Source organism: Procambarus clarkii, chromosome 23 (assembly GCF_040958095.1).
Source record: "Procambarus clarkii isolate CNS0578487 chromosome 23, FALCON_Pclarkii_2.0, whole genome shotgun sequence".
NCBI classification, from domain to species: domain Eukaryota; kingdom Metazoa; phylum Arthropoda; class Malacostraca; order Decapoda; family Cambaridae; genus Procambarus; species Procambarus clarkii.
The window spans coordinates 25,307,582-25,329,375 of NC_091172.1; the positions used below are offsets into that span (position 1 = coordinate 25,307,582).

General features: G+C 40.6%; 1 protein-coding gene across 1 annotated transcript; it reads left to right on the forward strand.

The window, feature by feature from the left end:
• Positions 1-4,561: 4,561 nt before the first annotated feature.
• On the forward strand, positions 4,562-20,386 carry LOC123763927 (membrane protein BRI3). Its single transcript, XM_045751245.2, has 4 exons — positions 4,562-4,629; positions 12,145-12,217; positions 15,460-15,620; positions 18,316-20,386. The coding sequence occupies exons 2-4, from the start codon at positions 12,172-12,174 to the stop codon at positions 18,445-18,447; spliced, it is 339 nt and encodes a 112-aa protein (XP_045607201.2). The 5' UTR covers positions 4,562-4,629; positions 12,145-12,171; the 3' UTR covers positions 18,448-20,386.
• Positions 20,387-21,794: the final 1,408 nt, after the last annotated feature.

Genomic DNA, 21,794 nt, shown 5'->3' on the forward strand with positions numbered 1-21,794 from the left:
GATGAAATGATCCTAATATTTCGTATATAAATGAAAATAACCAAATAATACTTATAAGTAAAATAATTATGTTATAATGTTGTGAAAGATGTGTGTGTAACTGTGCCGTCCCTGACGCAGGTAGGGGAGCTCAAGAAGGTGCTGACGCTTCCGGGGGTGGTGTTGGGGGTGTTGTTCTTCCCCTGCGGCGTCGTCTGCTGCATGGCCTTCAGGAGGCGCCGCTGCAAGAGCTGTCGGGCGCTCTTCTGAACGTACCAAGCTTGTCTAGTGATGGGACCTTCCTTCTTCAGTAGTGATGGTCGGGGTGATAATGGTGATGATATAGAATTGATGATGGTGATGATATTCACGGGGGACACTGAGTGTGTGTGTGTGTGTGGGCAGAATTGAAGGTATTTTTGTAATCGTTTGGTTCTACACCTTTCAGTACCTCACAGTCCTTGGGTATTTTAAACACAGGTACAATTTTCCCGAAAATCTATGAACAAATTAGTCCAGTCAATTTTACGATAAAAAATTTGCTGCATATTATTGTCAATTCGCCAAAGGTTAGGCTAGGAGGAGATGTTGAGTGGAGAAATAACGGGTGGTCTGCATAGCATCATCAATAACATCTGCTTAAACGGAATGCCAAAAACTGTAACACAACTGTAGTATGGTGAATGTCTCGGTCATGCGTGTCCATATTTTCCTACTTCTTTTGGTTACTGAGGAAGAAGAATCCCTAAGGAGTTCTCCATAAACCTTAACCTTGGGTGTTGGAACCTGATACTGGATGTACTGAGGGTTGGCTTGGTGTTTGGTTAAGGCATATCAGCCTTTGGAGGATTATTAAGTTCACCACAATAGCTAACCGAGCAACCAGTACGAATGCTTTAGGCCTGAGGGCAGTTCAGCGCGAAAGTAAACTCTAATTGTATATACATCGAGAAGCAGGAAACACTTTTCGGTGTATATAAATTCCCTATGTGCATGGCTTTTGGTTTAGTGTTATGTGTAAGGCTTGTCAACCTCTGGAGGGTTATTAAGGCCATCACAGTAGCATACTGACCAACCGGTAAGTGGACTGTAGTCCTGAACATAGTCCACGACTACAGTAAACTCTCACTGTATATACCCCCCCCCGAGAAATGAGGTAAACCTGTTTGTGTAGATTGAAACGTTCATTGTCCTCCACGACGCATAAGTACAAACACAATGCACACAGAAATCACAATAGTGTGGTGCATCAGATGAACAAATCCCGGGCGTAAGTTCGAACCCTCATCACGGCCCTTGTGGATTTGTACAAACATATACCTTCGCCAACGTTTATACCATAATCTTATTAATTCTTCCGGTACTTGTCTGATGATAAATTATTCATATAGCGTAATCAAAAAACGGTAATGTCTGAAATATGAATTAATGTTATATTCATAATATTTTTGGGGCGTTTTGCCTCTAGTCACGTATTTAATTATTTTCGTAGATGGCCTTAGGAAAACCATTGAGCATATTTGAAACCAAATTCCGTGGTTCATTTTAATTTTGAGATTCTCTAGTATTCGTTCACAAATATGGGCCCTTTTTCCTTTGAAAATGAGATGTCAAGGTCTGGGCGTGGGAACTGTGCTAGATGTAGTTAAATCTCTTTACATAGAAGTTCTCTTGGTAATTATCCTTCATACGACAAGTTGAAATTAAAATTTTGCTAAGTGAAAATAGCCCATGGGGCGTGGGAAATGCATCTTGGAAGCATTTCCGGTTGCAACGAATGCCTCACTGCAAAGAATTGGGGGTTAGTTCCATATAATTCGTCTTGATAATCGACTGAATAATGGTCCAGGACGGACCGAAACGTTGTCGTCACTTCAATTTCATGTGTGTGGTTTGGTCAACAATTCGTTGAATCAAGGATAAACTGAATATGAGAATTTTATCTATATTTAAGCCTGGGATGGGTCAGGTTAAGTGTTTCAGTTCTCTAGGCAATTACCTGTGTGAGCAGTACGTGGGTGAAACATTTCAGATGGGTACACGTCTAACATAGGAAGGAAGTGAGCACTCTTTGGTGCCATATCTCTATGTATGATAAGATCTGCTGGCTGATAAACAAGCTGTGGACGTGAGGCACCAATCTCTCTCTCTCTCTCTCTCTCTCTCTCTCTCCGAGATAATGTTCCTGGTAAGGTAACACATGTATGTGACTACACGAAAAAATAACCAGAGAAAATGGGATATGGGCGTGTGCAAAGAAAACGAATATTGAGAGAGACTTTAAGTTCATACTCAACAAACAATAAGGGGTGACAAGTTCCTCGATAGGAAATGTAAGAGTTCGAGTAAACACCGGCCCATCCTCAAAAAAATTATAGAACTTACAGCAACTGTTGTTCGAACTTACACAAAAATGGACTCTTGCATAAAAATAAAAACCGTATTATTGGAATACTCCAAATGACATGACCAAAAAGTGGAACCCTAACTTTGCAACCTAACCTGTCCTAGGCTTAAATAAGCAACCCTAGGGCTAATATATGCCGTCTTAAGCCTTATTTATTACATGTTGACCAGACCACACACTAGAAGGTGAAGGGACGACGACGTTTCGGTCCGTCCAGGACGGACCGAAACGTCGTCGTCCCTTCACCTTCTAGTGTGTGGTCTGGTCAACACACTTTAGCCACGTTATTGTGACTCGTCGCCTGCTTATTTATTACATATATATTATATCCATATAAGTGTTTCAACCTGTTTCAACAGATTAAATCAATCTAAGAATAAACAATATCCAAATTAGTAACGAAGTAGATGGTAAATTCATTGATGTCCTCATAGATAACAAGCTGAATTTCTAGGGAGACATTCTAAATATAAAAGAAAAAAAATGATAAAACTGTTGGCATTCTTTCTAAGATTTCAAAGCGTTTCTGCCCGAAACGCTTTGCGTAATAGTGGCTTTAGGCATTGTATGTACTAGCTCTATATATAAATCGATCAATTTTGTACAATTTCTTCTGTGTACCTTACCTGAATAAACATTTATTTATTTATTTATTTATTAAAATCAGATATTATGTACCTCGCCCTGCCCTGGTGACGCTCTATTACTCCCTCATCTATCCATATCTCAACTATGGTATTTGTGCTTGGGGTTCTACTACCCAAAATCATCTACGTCCTCTAATTACTCAACACAAAGCTGCTATTAAAACAATGTCATACTGGCCCCAGACAACACTCGGTACCCTTACTTAAATCTCTGAATATGTTAGATATTAAGTCTGCACATCCTCTCAAGTGTACTCTTATATATTTAAAACTCTGAACTGTAATGCCAATCCTGACCTTAAATGCTTCCTAGAATGTTGTAACAGAACCCATGGGCACCACACCAGAAACAAATACCTATATGATATCCCAAGAGTGCGCCTTAACCAAACTAGAAATGCTCTACAAATCAAGGGACCCAGAATGTGGAATGACCTTCCCAATCATGTCAAAGGCTGTACCTCTCTCAATCAGTTTAAGAGAAAAACTAAATACTACCTAATAAACTCCATGTAACCTATCTTACCCCCTAAATTTCAACCCATGACTTGCTATTTTCAAACAATACTGTTTGTTGACCAATTTGTATAATTGCTGATTTCTGCCATGTCTCCCTTCCTTCCTTTTTCCTTTTTCAACTCAATTTATACTTTACTCTCAATTAGTATTAAGTTTTAGTCTAAGTGGGTTTTTCTCCACACCTTGCCCGAAAGGCTGTGAGTATTAGTGGCTTTATGCACCAGCTCTATCTATAAACCCAACATAATGTTTGTAACTCATCTACTGTGTATGTACTTTTACCTGAATAAACATTTGAATTTGATTTTGAATTGAATTACACTTCCCCCACTCATGCTCACACAGACAGGAGGGCCACGACAAGATATAACACATATGACGATATGATGTGCTATATGTGACGATATGAAGTACTATATATGGCGATATGATGTACTATATATGACCATATGATGTACTATATATGAGCATATGATGTGCAATATGTGACGATGTGTTAGATGTGACAATATGATGTGTTATACATGACGATATGATGTGTTACATGTGGCGATAAGATGTGCAATATGTGACGATATGATGTACTATTTTTAACAATATGATGTGTTATATGTGACGACATAACGTGTTATATCATCACATACATATATGGATGTGTTATATGACTGAGTCATGCCAGCAAAAATGATGACGAATGTGCGGTTCTTTACAATGACAACAATTACACCTCCCCCCCCCCCCACCCTCCATCCTCTTGATCACCCAATCGTATCACTCTGTTACCTCCTCTAGAAGCCTCGTCCAACATGCTCACTGAGATATTTGCGATTAACTCTTAATAATAACCTCCTCCGGATATGTTGCATTTTGTACAGTCGCCCAAACAAGTTGATTTTGTAAAGTATGGCGCCTTAGTATCGGGCAGGTAACTAGCCAGCTCCACCATGGGGGCAGAGTTGTTGTGATAAGATAAGCCGCGGGAGAGAGACCTTCACCGCTGTAGGCTACCTCCCAACGCTCCGTCATAGAGCAGTCACGCACGCCGACCTCTTTCTTCTCCAGCTTGTCTTCCATAAAGTAAGCTTTGGTGGACATTTGTTTTGGTGGGGAGGCTCAGTTGTGGTGGGTCTTGGGGGAATGTTGTTATGTAGAGGGGGTGGCAGATTGGGGGTTTTCTGTGACTGACATTGAATGTGGTGAGATGTGCGGCAGCTTGGGGGGTTTATAAGTGACATGTTAAGAAGGGGATTATTAGTGACGGAAGTTGATTGGGGTGACGTAGGGTGGCAACTTGGGGTTCACTGTGACGGACTATGAATGCGGCGAGGGGTGGGTGAAGGGGGTGGGGCTGGCAAATCCATCTAACCACGTGGTCAGGATACAATAACTAAGAAACTTACATAAGTACCTATAACTGGCAGGCAGCCGAGACTATAAATCCACCCTGGAGCATCAGTAAGGTGCCTGGATGCAATCCACCCCTTCAGAGCAACACTAGGAGACACGATTGTTTATCACATATACCGACTACGCTGAAACGTGGCCGAAATGAACCAAATTAAGGGCTCTATAGAGGCTTGTTTTGACGTTTACATCGTCCTCATCGACAAACGTGAAATGCTCGTTAATCCAGCCTCCAAATGAATGAAAAACAGTACACGAGACTCACAACTGATGACTCGCGTCCTTTTCTTGAGTAGTGCTTCGTTTACGGCCACTGTTTCCATCCCACCTCTATAAATGATTCGTCCACGTACAGCGAATACCATAAATTGCCAGCAGATCATTTAGCTACCTAACTAATTGACATAACCACCTAAGTAGGCCTAACTATTTAACACATTCTAGTACACCTAAGTTAAGCCTAACTTATTAACACATTCCGGTACACCTAAGTTAAGCCTAACTATTTAACACATTCCGGTATATATAATAATATTAACTTACATTTGACAAAATACAAATTTTGAGTACACAATATGTTAAATTAAGTTGAGTACTGCGTCTTCGGAGTCACTCGCTAGTTACACGAGCCTCGCCTCTGAGGACAGGATGATTTTGGGGTATTGATAGGCATGGGTTCGATTCTCGGCCAAGGCGAAGCGTTTGGGGCATGTTTCCTTACACCTGATACACGTGTTCTCCTAGTTCACACGATTTGACAACGTCACATTCTGAAATTTTGTCGCTATGGTCGAAATCATCATCAAGAGTTCTATGCATTAAGTGTGCGGTCAGGTTGACTGTTGTGGGTTGCATCCTGCAGCGGGTCTCGTTGGCCTAGGGCAGGAGTGACGCATCTATAGCACGCCAACAAATTTGACTGGCACACGGAATGCAGCCCCAGAAATAAATACAAATTTGAAGATTATCATTACTGGCAAGTGAAGCAACGACTTTTTTTTACAAACCTGGAACAGTTTTCCTCGTTGTCTTGTTCAGTGAGACTGAACTCTGGTGATGCCGGGTTGTGGCGCAACCGCACGAGTGACTCTGAGAGCACATCCCGCTTACCACACGGTTTGAACTCATCCCAGACCGACTGTACACCAGTACTTGCGGGTCAAGTTCAAGTATCAAAGAAGTAATCACTTGACATTGGCTTCGCTCTACTTATATTTTTATTCTATTAATTGTGAGGGAACTCTGGATATTAATGATAATAACAGCAAATATATAGATTAGCGGCTTCGTGAATATTCATTTTTTCCTCGTAAGCATATTTAGTTTATATAGTAGTGACTGACCAATCAATATTACAATATTTAACTAAATGTTATTTAGTGCATTTAACTTACTTTCAAATTATCAGGTCAGCCCAACCAGGATAGAAAAAGCGTTCAAATGAACGAAGTATCAGCAGATATTTTCAAGAATCGCGGTGTTACGGCCACTATGGGTGGCAACCGGGTTCTTTGATGGTAGAACCAAACTTATAGTATCCGACCCCAAGTCGGTAGTACGCTTTCAAGAAAGTGGCTATGTAGTGCATAAAAAAAGGTGGTGGGATGAACAACACACTGTTCCTTTCGGCAATGTATTAAATATCTTTCCACCACCGTTAAATATATATATATGTACACCGTCACCATAAATAATATATAAAGAACAGATAGGCTATTACTACACCTATGTACAATCCTTTCACTCAGGATATCAAACGTGTTCACGTGAAGAGTTCATCACTCCCCAGTATTTCTTCACTGTCCAGTAGCGTATCCAACCTTACTGGGAAGAACACCGGGTAGTTCACCTGTACGTGGGCCAGCCCACTGACAGTGTCATGAGGTGCCTGTACCCCCACGACCACTCTCCAGCTACTCGCTGGCAGAGTACCTCAGCCACACGCTGAGCGGGGTCACAATACAGGGGTAGCGATCCCCTGGCAGCAGTCTCTAGCGACCAGCTAGCAGCACTACTCAACAGGCACCTCCCTGTCGTCAGTCTCTCCCCTAAGCCAGTCCCAAAGGTATGCCGATCATTTCAACACTTAAGCACTTACAGCTACCACACTGCTTCATCGGCGGCGGCTTACTTAGTCGTTTCCAGGACCGTGTAGGGTGACTGTGGACTGCCCAAGATGAACTGACGTCTCCAGTACCGTACCGCTGCACCCAGACTTCACCTCTGTGGGCACAAAAACATCATCAATGACCTTGCTGGTACTGGCGAAACTAGGAAATACCACTAACCCACTGGGGAGTTGACATTGTGCTCTGTAGCACACACTAGGTGGCGCTGGTCGTGATGCGTCACCTCACCAGAGGTCACTCACAACGACCCCTCTGGCTGACCAAGGCAGGAATCTTTAGCCATTTACAGGTTTTAGATAGCCACCACCAGATGGCATTGTCCATATTACGTACGATTCCGGGGCAGTTCGGGTGCGGACTCGTAGATGGCGCTGGAATTGCCACTCTACCCCCTGACAAGGGTGACGAGTCCGTAACACGCGGGAAGATTTAACATAATAAAAAATAGTGATAAAGCATTGTGCATCTGATTTTGACAAACAGTAGTGTGCAGAACCTCCTCCATAAAGCGCTATTATGAAAATGTTCATAAATGGCCTGGTGATAAATGTGAGCAAAACGAATACTTTTCTCGAGAAATCAGCAACAAAGAATGCAGTGAAATGCTTTGATGAAATTTGTTTCAGGTAGTTATGGGCGCCTGACAGCTGGGTGGACAACGCTTCGAATTCGTAGTCCGGAGGTTCCGGGTTCGATCCCCGGTAAAGTCGGAGGCAAATGAGCAAAATGTTTCTTTAACCCTGATGCCCCTGTTACCTAGCAGTGAATAGGTACCTGGGAGTTAGACAGCTGCTACGGGCTGCTTCCTGAGGGGTGTGTAACAAAAAGGAGGCCTGGCCGAGGATCGGGCCGCGGGGACGATAAGCCCCGAAATCCTCTCAAGATAACCTCAAGATAGTTCCAGCTTAGTTGTTGCTGGCTCTGAGATTTCAAAGATGGAATTCTTTGAAATCATGGAAAAACCACTCAGTGGTGGAGAGCTTAAAGAATCCTAGCTAAAAATTTATTTTCCTCGTTGAAAAGTTTTCAGAAAAGAAACATTATTCAACGTATTAAAGATTTCCAAGTAAGTGGAAATACAGTAAACGATAGACTATTAAGGCTAAATAAACAGCAGAACAACTAAGAAATTATATTTGTTCATATAGATTCCCTTCCATTTGTCGTGATGAGAGCACAAATGTTACATCACCTGCTAGGCTAGCCATTATTGCTCGATTTTGTATAGGTGATGAGATATGTGAAGAACTGGTTAACTTGGAACATACCACAGGGGCTGGTGATGAGATATGTGAAGAACTGGTTAACTTGGAACATACCACAGGGGCTGAAATATGCATGGCAGAAGAAGTAAACAAATTGTTTAATTGACTTTTAAAAAATAGTTAGTGTGGCAACTGATGGTGCACCACCCAGCATGAACTAAGTCGACTTGAGAATGGTCCAGGACGGACCGAAACGTCGTCGTCCCTTCAATTTCTAGTGTGTGCTCTGGTCAACATGAACTAAGTTTTGTGTTTGCAATATATGTTGAACATACACTGGTAGGCTTTTATTGTATTGGCTACGGGGTGGCCTTTTGTGCAAAAACTGCCTTTTTGAATTTCTGATTTTTCGATTCAGCGCAAACAAATTCTGCGCTGCTGGAAAAAAACTAAATTTACTGACTAGGTGAATTCGGGGTACAGAGGACTGTGTACATCACTGTTGGCTTAGTTGAGGTTCTTTCCTTAAAGGATTTATTGAGTGCTTGGATGAAATTCATCTGTTTTTTAATAATAATAAAATGTCTTGTTAAGAATTATCTGATGTGAAGATTTGCATATTGAAGTTTTAAATATGAAGAGAAATCTATGAAAATCACTTGAGCAATAAATTACAGGGAACTGGCAAAACACTTTATGTTATGTATGATAACATAAAAACCTTTGAAATGAAACTAAAAATTGTTAAACGGGATGTCGACATTGGCTCTTTTCATTTTTAAATATTTCTTAAAATATCTTAAATATTTCTTAAACTATTTCTTAAAATATTTCTTAAATATTTCTTAAATATTTCTTGAACCTAAACAAAATTACTTGGCAGATCTTGAAATTCATAAGAAAATGAACATTCAGAGACTTCAAATGCAATTTTGAGCATCAGGGATTCAAATGCTGATGAATTTTCTTTAAGAGTTACTAAAATCAGGTCATTTGAAGAATCTTCAAAAGTCATGAGGTGTGTAGGCAATGTAACATTAGATAAACTGAATATGGAAATGTTGCGGCTCATTGATCTGGATAATGTGGATATGCAATTGAATGATTTTTAAAGCTCAGTTTGGAAGCAAAATTAAAAGTTCAACTACAAAACACTGAAAGAGTCTGTTAATGACTGGATTAACACAGAAACTTGCAGAAAACGATGTTTGAAATTTTAGAATTTCACTGGTGAAACGTTTGGCTGAAAAATCTCTTAATGGCAGTATTAGCAGCATTTTCATCGACATAGTCATGCGAGTCATTGTTTTCGGAGATGATTTTTTGTCAAAATTAATGGTAATAGACTTACAGCTGAAATTAGTGCTGTATGCTTATTTCTCAAAACAACCAAATATAAGATAGATATAAAATATTTGTCATCATTGGTGCAACAACAAAAATCTCAGAGTAAAAAAGCCTTTTTTTTTATTATCATTTTCTACCACAGACGTGGCCACACATTTACAATGCTAACTAGCATATATACATTTTCTTCTGTCTTCCATGGACAGGGTGAAAGATTTGTCAAACATACAGTTCAGAGATTTATTGAACAACCACAGAAGGTGATCGTAGTGCTTTTAAAATGTTAGGCTAAGCTAAATACGTAAATACATAGATTTATGAAATCTTTTATTTGTATGTTTTATAACTCCGGCATTGTATCAAGTTTTTCCGTGTTTTATAATATGATCCAAAGCTCATTTCACTTCACATCTTGTTGCTTATGGGGTAAAATATTATTTACAAATTATGTTATTTTTCATGTCTACAATTATGTCTTGTTAAAAATATTAATATAGTTTTTAATTAACAGGCTTTCTAAACAAGCTTTGAATTATTTCATTCTCGCTTCTTGGGAACTTTTAGTTATAATTCCTAAAGCTGTGCCATTTAAACAATTCAAAAGAGCTATCGGTTGCCTAAACAGATTGGTTTAAGAATGCTTTCAAGCATTCTGTTATCTTTCCTCATCTAGCCAAAATAGTAAAATACACGTAAAAGAGTAAATTGCAATATGCGACTCGAAATTCCCATGGGAACACGAAATAATTTCTTTACAAGATTATTGCCCATTTCAATCCCTGGGCTGGGGGGGGGGGGGCGATAAGCTTAATTGGCTATATATCAAAATGTTTTCGGCCATTATCTAAGTGTTTCTGGTGAATATCTAAAAGTTTTCGAGAAATATCCAAAGCTTTCAGTACAATATCTGAAAGTTTCTGACCAATATCTAAGTGTTTCCGGGCAATATCTAAAAGTTTCCGGGCAATATGTAAATGTTTCCAGACCATAGTTTTTGGTAATATATATATATATATATATATATATATATATATATATATATATATATATATATATATATATATATATATATATATATATATATATATATATATATATATATATATGCGCCTTGTACCTTGCATGTAACCAATGTTGTAACCCTTTTTGGGTAATGAAGTTTTATAGAAAATAAAATAACAATTTTTAGTTAATTAAAACAATTCTGAATTTACTGAACCCTATGTTTTTTACGCCATAATGTCATGTGTTACAATGACAATAGCTTTTAATGAATAATATAAACAATTTGAGTTAATACAAGATTACTGGACCGATTAAGAAATACAAAGGGTAGTGTGAGGCTATTAAACTGAATATAAAGCTAACATATGCAGAGAAGAATAGTTTTATGCTAGTGTATGAGTTGTTTCCCTCTGGAGTGAAACATTTAAGACAGTTTCCTTGTACGATACCTTCGCTTCGCTTCTATGGATGATCCGCAGCTTATTATATTTACGCAGTTTTGAATAAAATAAATATTAGGGAATATTGATAGACTTTTTTTCTAGAAGGTTGAAAACGATATAACGAAATCCAGATAAGATCTTGTTATCGCTACGAGGTCAGCGGCATCTTGAGTTCCACTATCTTTATTATATATATATATATATATATATATATATATATATATATATATATATATATATATATATATATATATATATATATATATTAGAAGGGATACCTAGCGGTGACAGGGTGTGTTTATCTGTCTGTCTGCCCCTCTCTCTCTCTCTCTCTCTCTCTCTCTCTCTCTCTCTCTCTCTCTCTCTCTCTCTCTCTCTCTCTCTCTCTCTCTCTCTCTCTCTCTCTCTCTCTCTCTCTCTCTCTCTCTCTCTCTCTCTCTCTCTCTCTCTCTCTCTCTCTCTCCCTCTCCCTCTCCCTCTCCCTCTCTCCCTCTCCCTCTCCCTCTCCCTCTCCCTCTCCCTCTCTCTCTCTCTCTCTCCCTACTAAAATACTATAAGAACACTTCACACATTCTCAGTTTATCAACGATGATCGCGAGACATTAACACAATCAATAAAAGAAGTAATGACATAAACAACATCATAAAGATTTATTTAGGGTTTAAAGGCTAAGTAATGTGATTATTATTTTTTTTTGGGGGGGGGGGGATCAGGTTTATCTTGAGATGATTTCAGTGCTTAGCGTCCACACGGCCCGGTCCTCGACCAAGCTTCCTTTTTGTTACACATCCCCAGGAAGCAGCCCGTAGCAAATAACTTCCAGCGTATACTGTATACTTCCACAGATACTGTACTTTATAAAAGCTAGTTGAAGCCGCAGCTGTCTAGACTTGCTAGGAGGGGAACGCTTAGGGCAAGTTCATACTCTGGGACCTCCAAATACCTTATTAATAAGCAATATAGTCAAAATTTTCCCCAATATTATAATATATATAAATATAGATGGGGTAATTGTACATGTACAAAAAGCTTTACTTTTGATCATCTTTTCAGAGTAGCTTGGACTGACAGCTGGAACAATCACCATGGAGCAGAAGCCCCCAGCGTACCACCCAAATAACCCAGCAGCAGGTGAGGCTAATGTGTGTACTGTACACTAAAGCAGCGACCCGGAGATGGTGTATCCACACTGGGTAATCTCTCTCTCTCTCTCTCTCTCTCTCTCTCTCTCTCTCTCTCTCTCTCTCTCTCTCTCTCTCTCTCTCTCTCTCTCTCAAATAATTTTTACCGTGTGATCTTGTGAAGACGTATTTAATTCTTATGTCCGGTACAATGTGCAAGAGACATTGCAAGGCAAACAATGAAATTAAAAATCATGACTAATACAATTTTTGTGACATATTTACTTACTTTAAATTGGAAGTGTTTACACGTCTCACATTATATGAAGGTTATACAACATCTGATCAAATAAATCAGAAAAAGGAAAATGATAAGAACACTAATAACTATTTAATTACTTTCATTATGAGGTTAAATGAAGGTATTAATGAAGCTTATCACAATTACTTTATAAAATAATTATATGACAATAGTTAATTCCACTTCTATAACACAAGAGCATTATTTAATATCAGTTAAGCAAAAGTACCTTCGTTAATGGAGAAGTTTCTTAATGACTTAATGGATTTTCAAGAACGTGAAAAAATAAAACTTATTACTCCACATTGGAGATATAACATTGACCAACTAAATTCACTATTGTACAAGGTCCTTAATAAGGAATTAATGGGTTATCTCAAATAGAAAATTACACGATATTAGTTAGCACTCCACATAAGAGGTCAAAATATATACACTAAATTTTTCACACATACAACTTACTATGGTACAACCTAGGTCATAAAAGTAAAAGTAAAAGTATTTATCTGTATGTCTGATACCATACTACTTGTGTAAAGGAGGAAATGTATAAGTTTATCTCTCAGAATGTTTGGTAATATGTTTATTGTTTGTGATGTGTATCTATGTATGTACTGAACGGGGTGAGAATAGCTTGAGCTACCTCATCCCTTTGTGTGTATTTTACCTCAATAAGCTTATTTCAATTTCAATTTAAACTATGGTACAGTATTGGCTAGCACTGTAGCAGAACCCTAGTCAAAGGGTTACTCTAGTAAAATCAAAATCTACTCTAGTATAACTAGTATAACTAGAGTACTCTAGTAAAACTAGAGTACTCTAGTAAAACTAGAGTACTCTAGTAAAACAGATACAGACAAGTAACCCAGTAACCTGTGGGCATGGCCGTTCTCTAGACTCCTCCTCCTCCGTAACAAAAAATGTAGTGGTTTAGCCTAACCAAAAACCGTCAGAGCCTAGGCTACGCACTTAAAGCATCAACAACATTGTGGCGTTTTTAATTTGTCTGAACCACCTCAATTTTCACGCCTGGATCGATTGCTTAAAAAGTATAAGTGTTCAGTAAAGGGATAGAGAGGTTGTAACGGGGGGTGGTGGAAATGGCTCTATCTTGTCCATTATTCCACCCCCCAGTTAACTAACGAGGCCGGGGGAAACAGCTCTCTCTAGTCCGTTATCCCGTCCCCAGTTAGCTAACTATTCTAGAGCACTCCCAGAGTTCCTAAGGCAGCCTCTCTCGTTCAACACCTTGTAACCTAGGTATTCGACTACCTAGGTGCTAAGACTACAAGGCGCCGTCACTTGATCAGCTACCCGAAACTCTAGAGAGAACTCTAGAATACAGAATCATTGCCACAAAACGTATAAGAGAGAAGTAGAAGGAAAGAAATGAATAGTGAAGTAATTAGTGAGGGTTTGGGGTGAGAGGGAGAGAGGTAGGAGGGGCGAGGAGGGTCATTAGTTGAAAGTGAGAGTTTAGAGAGGGGTGGAGGGAGAGGTGTAGATAGGTAGAAGGAGAAGAGTAGATAGTAGAAGTAGAAGAGTAGATAGTAGAAGACGAAATGCTGCCACCATCCATTCATGATCATTACATACAAGACAAGGAATGGAACTTGCCTGTATCACAAAATTGTCAAAGGATGTTATCATGAGTTCATTATTAGTATGTTCCCTCTGTACCATGTATCAACTCCAAACATGTACTCATTTATATCATGAACCCAGTAACCACTGAGGCTTTCTCAAATCCTCAACTCAAAGCTCTAGGGCACAAAGTTAAACACAATTTAAATAATAAATTCATAATTATATTTCACATGAAGTATCATAATATAAGTAATCCAATTAAAATGTTAAAGAGAGTCATCATCCAAGAATTCGAGAACCCTACAACTTGACTGCCCCTGATCATCACACAACATATGTAAACACGACCAAGTCACCTTAATGTTCACTCACCGAGGACTGAGTCTAAGTTGAATAGAGAGGGGGGGGGGGTTTGTAGTTGACGGAGACTCCCGCCCTGCCGGCCGACAGCCTCCCTGGTAGGGCTGTCTTCTCTGCTTCTGCTGACTCCCGTTCTGTCTGTTAATGCTTTCTGCTGGATAGCTCTCCGAGTTTATATTGGGGAACCTAGTAGCTAACTCCGCCCACAAGTAGATAGCCTCCGGCACTACCAAGCCACTCCTTAAACGTCGGCATGTTTGAAGGCTACCCGGCTCCAACTAAGAGATTAGTAGAAGCAAGGTGAAATTCGCATGATCTGACCTCAGGTCACTTTGGGTCATTAACGCTTAGAGGTGTGAGATCTCAGGCAGACAACTGGCGCCTCTCAGATCCTTGTCTGTGACTCGTGTACTCTATATATATTTTAAATAAACTAACCCAAACACTTTTACAGTGTTACATCGTGTACAAACCTATAATCTTTTCGCTAACCCATTATAAGAGCACCACAATTATAAGAAGTGAAGACAGCATACTATACTAGTTCTGCAGGGTCGAAGACGTGTCTAACGTATTGTACCTCAATGATAGTTCCAAAATAAAAAGGAGATATCTCCCAGCGAGACGCCACAACCTCACTCCTCCACACTGGCACTGAGGTTAGATTCCAATATTTGAAAATATAAATTTTTAGTTTATATTTTTCTATTACGCTGTTCATAGGACTTCGTATAATCTAATTAAAAATAAAAAATTTTAAAAGTGCAAATGTCGCTTGAAAGCGTAATTACATTTTTTAAGCAATTTTATTTTTTGTTTATAAAGAACAAATTGTTTTTTGGAGCCCATCAACTCGCGCATGCGCACTTAATGAGCCTTAACGCCACATGCGACCTGGCGCCAAATTTACAAAGAAAAAAAGACTTACAACGTCTTGTACACTTATATACAAAGTTCTACACTAAAATATATCCATTTCTTACATTCTGTGCGTGGTGTTCCAGCTGGGCCACCACCACCATACAGCGCCAGCCCGCCCATCAGGTTCCAGCCCCACACTCAGACCGTTTACATGCAGCAACAACCGCACTCCTCAGTGGTGACCACCCAGCCTATGATGGCCCCAGTCATCCTGATGGCGGGGGGTAACTGCCCCGCTTGTAGGGTGAGTACCAGCGCTTGTAGGGTGAGTACCATCGCTTGTAGGGGGCCTACCATCGCTTGTAGGGTGTGAACCATCGTTTGTTGGTCGACTCATGAGGTCAAGGGTCACCAGATGTACTATGTAAACATCACCCACGACTACCAGTAATATATTGTTATAAGAGAAGCCTGAATTTCAACAACCAGGAGCAAAGTTCAACACTAAGGTTATGGACCCCTAGTCCTGTGTTGATGCGGGTGACCCTTCGCTTCCACTGAACATATTTGAATGTTCTAACCTTTTTTTTTAAATTTTGCCCCGAGGGGCGAGTTTATTGGGCAGCGCCACTCATCTTGTGAGTGGACACACCGCCATAGTGATAGTATTGGGCAGCGCCACTCATCTTGTGAGTGGACACACCGCTATAGTGACAGTATTGGGCAGCGCCACTCATCTTGTGAGTGGACACACCGCCATAGTGACAGTATTGGGCAGCGCCACTCATCCTGTGAGTGGACACACCGCCATAGTGACAGTATTGGGCAGCGCCACTCATCCTGTGAGTGGACACACCGCCATAGTGACAGTATTGGGCAGCTTCACTCATCCTGTGAGTGGACACACCGCCATAGTAACGGTATTGGGCAGCGCCACTCATCTTGTGAGTGGACACACCGCCATAGTGACAGTATTGGGCAGCGCCACTCATCTTGTGAGTGGACACACCGCCATAGCAGCATGTACAACACTCCCCAATAAGAAGAAGACCCGCTGGATTGTTCATCCTGTCACTTGTACCCAGACACAGCTGGGACTTGCTTAACTGTCTCAAGTGAACAGCTCCTCAAACAAGAAGATTAACATCTATCATCCCTTAAAAGCTTACGTTATCTTGCGGGTGCAAAATGGGGAAATCTTTTAAGAACAGTATCAATATTTGACAAATAGTGTTTTCTTAACTCAAACAATGTGAGGTTTATTATTCTACACATATTTCTAATGTCTCTCAGGTGTTCACATGCACGTAGATAGTGGTCAAGGCGGTGTCCATCACTCTCACCACAGATTCTGCAACTTCGCTGACCAACTGTTGTTTCTATTACATATCTCCAAGGATATTTGTATCCAAGACGGATTCTCGCTATTACTGATTCTCTCCCTCGTCGTCCTCCTCTTCGGCCATAATAATTGGGATTGCCAGCTGCAACCATGTTCTACCATCGTATAGATTCACTGGTTTGTGCTTCTTTATTCTTACCTTTCATACTATTTTTCTTTCATCTCATTCTTACCATTCATCTTATTCTTATCTTTCTCTTTTATTCTTCCCCTCTTTCATCTCAACTCCCTTCCCTCATATTGTTTATCTCTTCCACTCTCTCTTTCTATTACACGACTTGATAATGGTCCAGAACTGCCGGAAGCGTCGTCGTCGTGTAGTGGTGTCTGCCACACTGATCAATCCTGTGATGATTGATGACAATCATCACAGGAGCGCTTCCTTGTCTGTCACGAGTGGCAGATCAAAAGGGCGGGCTGCTCAGTCCCTCACTCAACGTATTGATGGGGCGGCGTATCGCAAAGTTAAGCAGTAATGGGGTAAAATTCAGAGATTCGAGCTATCATGTCCAATTATGGGTACCGAAGGGGACAGCCTCATCCTACCGTGGTTCATTCTCAGTGCTGTCAGGAGCAATCTCTGACTAGGGCTGTTAAGGGTGAATAAGTTACGGACTTCACGTTACGCTCCCTCAACGGCTTCCGGTAGAAACTCCGGAATCCCCGAAAAGATGAGAGATCCCTGGAAAAAAAGGAAACCGGAAAAAGTTTTTCAGTTCTTTGAAAAGTATTTTATTATTCTGTGATATTTCTGAGCGGGGCCTAAGCCATCTGGCTGGCTCGCTGTTACTCAAGTCAGTCTTACATAGGCCTTGGATGAGTGTTTATGACTCGTACGTGTTGTGTTTCCAGAAACACTGTTGTGATTCATCCCGTAACACTGGTGACGTGAGAGTGTATACCAATCTAGCTTCAAGTTAACAGTGTCTCCTCTTACATTTTCAAGTTCAAGTATGTTTATTGAGACAAGAAAAAACCTCAAAGGGTTAGAGTAGCTTAGGCTATTTCTACCTCCCCCCCCCCACTAATCTTTTACATTATAGGAAATAAATACAAATATAATTTCTTATTGTTCTCTTCACATCAGTTGTTCTGCCATGTTCACTGAATGTCAGTACTAGTCCTTCAAGCCTTGTTCACAACTCCCTACAACATTGCTCTAATGTTGCCAACAACCCGCTGATAACATTCACGTCCACACAAAGATTCATCCTCTTCAACTTCGTCCCCTAACAAAGGCCAAGGCCAAGCTAGTTCATTTGAACAGTGCACCCTTATTCCACGGTCTTGATACGTATTAAAAGTCCATTTCACTGTTCATTGTTTTATAAATAAAAGCGAGTTAATGGGGTGGGGGGGGGGGGGGGGGTTGAAATAGCCTAAGCTACTCTATCCCTTTGAGATGTGTTTCTTATCTCAGTAAACATACTTGAATTTGAAGCGAGTTAAGGTTTCTAGTAGACTGTAGTTGAACTTCCTTTAGTGTGAGGATCTTCATACTCTCACCCTGCACTCTGATGTATAGACATATTCTATCTCTTGATAATTACCCTGCTACCCCCTGCCACCTCTCAGCCCTCACTCTTCTCTCCCACAGGCCGGGATCCTCAGGAACGACTTCACATGTTGTGGCATCTGGATAGCCGTCCTGTTCTTCCCGCTGGGCATCTTGTGCTGCTTCCTCATGATGGAGAGACGCTGCACCCACTGCGGCCTCACCTTTGCGTAGACCCACGCCCCGACTCAGACCTTCGCGTAGACCCACGCCCCGACTCAGACCTTCGCGTAGACCCACGCCCCGACTCAGACCTTCGCGTAGACCCACGCCCCGACTCAGACCTTCGCGTAGACCCACGCCCCGACTCAGACATTCGCGTAGACCCAGGCCTCGGCCTAGAGACCGAAAGAGAGGGAGGGGGCAAGAGCCATTATATGTGCCACTGTTGGCGCCATTATGTGTGCGCATCACTATGTTGAATTTTTTTGGCAAGATGTCTGTCTGTCTTTCTCGTACAAATTGTGAAAAACCTCATGATATTCCTAATATTTATTCTAAGGTTACCTAATAGCATCATTTTTATTATCAATATTATTGCTAGTATAACTGCTGCTACCAAAATATAAATTATAATTGATAACATTTACATTTTTAAATCATAATGTTATTAAGAAACTAAAACTTCTCTTTTTCTCTGTAGGATTATTTTCATTTTTGTCATTATTATTATTATTATTATTATTATTATTTTTATTATTATTATTTTTATTGGTCATTTTCGTTACACTACTTGGTGGCAGAAAAATAGAACTGAACTGTTTCTGTACAATTATCTGTAGTCATGGTTCTCTGCTCATTGTTTATTGCATACCTCTACATGTTGTTAGCCACTCATGTAAAATATATTTGTATTCTTGAAGTGATTACAAGTTTGGATTCGCCAAGCTATTGGCAAAAGAAGCTTAGAAATTCTGTGTATTTCTAATAATGCGACAAACGAAGTGGTTCTGTTCACCCAGAGCGAACAGAACCATCTGGTTGCCTTTTGTTGCAGCTCATGTGTGGTGTGTTACCCCTGAGGTGCAGGAAAGTGGTAGGGAAGTGCAGGGTGTTCATGGTGTGGAAATATAACACAAACCAGGGTGAGTGCAAGGCACTGGATCGGGTGGATTAATTAAGTTCCGTTTTCTCTAGTTCCGTGGCCACGCCTTCTGTGTCTGGCAGGTTTGGTTTGTTTGTGGACAAGATCGAGTTCTAAATCAGAAGCGAGTAATGTGTGATTTATCTAGTGTGAGAGTTCTTGCATTATACGCCACATTGCATCTAGGTAATGTGCAACCATGCAGTGTTCCAGATGGGTTTAGTTGCAATATATATCTCCTATGTCTAATAGAGGAGAGATTTTCAACAATCTCTTTGCCTAATATACGGTATATTTGAGCCTTTGTCTCGGGCAACAGTAACTAGCCATGGTTGACCTAAAGATATGATGATGTTTCATTGTTATAAGTCTCGTTTTCTCTCACTTTCTTGCAAGACTGAGTGTGCAATGGTCTTCATAGCCTTTGACTGCAACTTGTCATCATCGTGTCGACTAGGTAATTGTTTCACACACGCCATGGTCCAAGCATACTAGCCTGGGGTACAGTACCCTGGGGTACACTAGCCTGGGGTACACTACCCTGGGGTACACTAGGCTGGGGTACACTACCCTGGGGTACACTACCCTGGGGTACACTAGCCTGGGGTACACTAGCCTGGGGTACACTACCCTGGGGTACACTACCCTGGGGTACAGTACCCTGGGGTACACTACCCTGGGGTACACTACCCCTGGGGTACACTACCCTGGGGTACACTACCCCTGGGGTACACTACCCCTGGGGTACACTACCCCTGGGGTACACTACCCCTGGGGTACACTACCCCTGGGGTACACTACCCTGGGGTACACTTGCTTCTATACCCTGTTCACAGGGTGTATAGTGTTCATGACTGCCTGATACACTCAGTTCCTTTGGTAATTTTTATGAAGCTGCAAAATCTCCATCAATCCCAAATCGCTTTAACTGGCACAATAGAGCCCTGTGCAATATCCTGTCAAATATTATATTATTATAATTATTATTATTATTATTGCAATATGTATTTATTAAAGAAATAAAGAAAACACATTATTTCCTTTTTCCTCTCATAGCATAATGGTCTTTTCTATACTAATATACAGTTGTGTATTAATATATTTCTGTAGCCCTGTGTTGAAACTTCGACCTCATAAAGCAAAGAAACTTTAAATGATACAGAGGTTCACACCAAGCCTCGTCCCGGAACTTTGTGTGATAAAGACGATGGAATTCTGTATAACGGCGCTAAAGAAGGGGAAGAGAGAACACGCGAGGAAGACATCAAATACTTTGGAAAATTTACAAGCTGGAAAAAAGGATGAAATGTTTACGGTGAAGAACTAGAGAACAAGAGGACATGTTTGGCAGCTGGAGGCGAGCTGTAGATGTAAGGAAACTGTTAGATATTAGAATCCGCTTTAAAAACAATGTCCTAATTCAATTTCTTTCTTTATTATGCGCCTCATACCCATCCCGTGGGTGGTGGTGTAAAGGATTACAGAGGCACATAATCGGTTCAGGAACAACCCTCTAGTTCGTTTAGCTAAGCAAATAATAATCTTTTGACGCTAGTTACACAATTATTCATGTTATATGTACTCGTACACATACTCATGCATACAATGTCCTAAGCCAATAAGATATACCACATTGGTCAGGAGTCATTATATTAGAAGGGTAATAGTTGGAGAGACGGGGTACAAGAGTTGAAACCCGACCCACCGAGCTACAAGGCTGAAAGAACTTGAATCTCTCAATGCTGGGAAATTAAGACACAGAGGAGACATAGTCACTACATATAAAATCTTGTAGACAGGGCGAGACTGAAAGTTCTATAAGTCTTGCAGCAGAACAAAGGAACGTAAATAAATGACACAGTATAATAAGGGCGATATATATTGTGTTAATTATGTTAACACACAAAATTGAACACATAACAATTAATACAATCCTGGCCAAGTTTATATTCAGAAAAAATATGGATAAATACTGGTATGGAATTCGCTAAATTGGTAATGACTGGAACAGACAACCCGCTAACATAACATACAGGTTATTGGTAGATTTGTTTAAGAGGAAGTGAGACGTGTGTATGAAAGAAGGTAAGGTAACTATCAAGGGGAAAGCGCCAAGCCATTACGACTATCTAGCACTGGGAAGATGGTTAGGATACGGATTTGGGATGGGACGGAGGGAAGGAATGGTGCCCAACGACTTGGACGGTCGGGGATTGAACGCCGACCTGCATGAAGCGAGACCGTCGCTCTACCGTCCTGCCCAAGTGGTTGGACGTGTGTATGAATGAGTTTGAGTTGTTATAAATAGGAGCAGAAAATTATCCCTCGCATTGGACAACAGTTCTTCTGTAGTTTCACAATTTCTTATGTTCTACTAGATATAGGGTACCCGGCAGCGCCCGGGTCTCTCTCTCTCTCTCTAGTTATCTCTTCCTCC

What these genes read in the sequence shown, in the direction of transcription:
- LOC123763927 (XM_045751245.2), top strand. Translation starts at nt 12,172, where the DNA reads ATGGAGCAGAAGCCCCCAGCGTACCACCCAAATAACCCAGCAGCAG. An exon ending in CCCAAATAACCCAGCAGCAG is followed by an intron (nt 12,218 to 15,459) that starts GTGAGGCTAATG and finishes GTGGTGTTCCAG; the next exon opens with CTGGGCCACCACCACCATAC. An exon ending in GTAACTGCCCCGCTTGTAGG is followed by an intron (nt 15,621 to 18,315) that starts GTGAGTACCAGC and finishes TCTCTCCCACAG; the next exon opens with GCCGGGATCCTCAGGAACGA.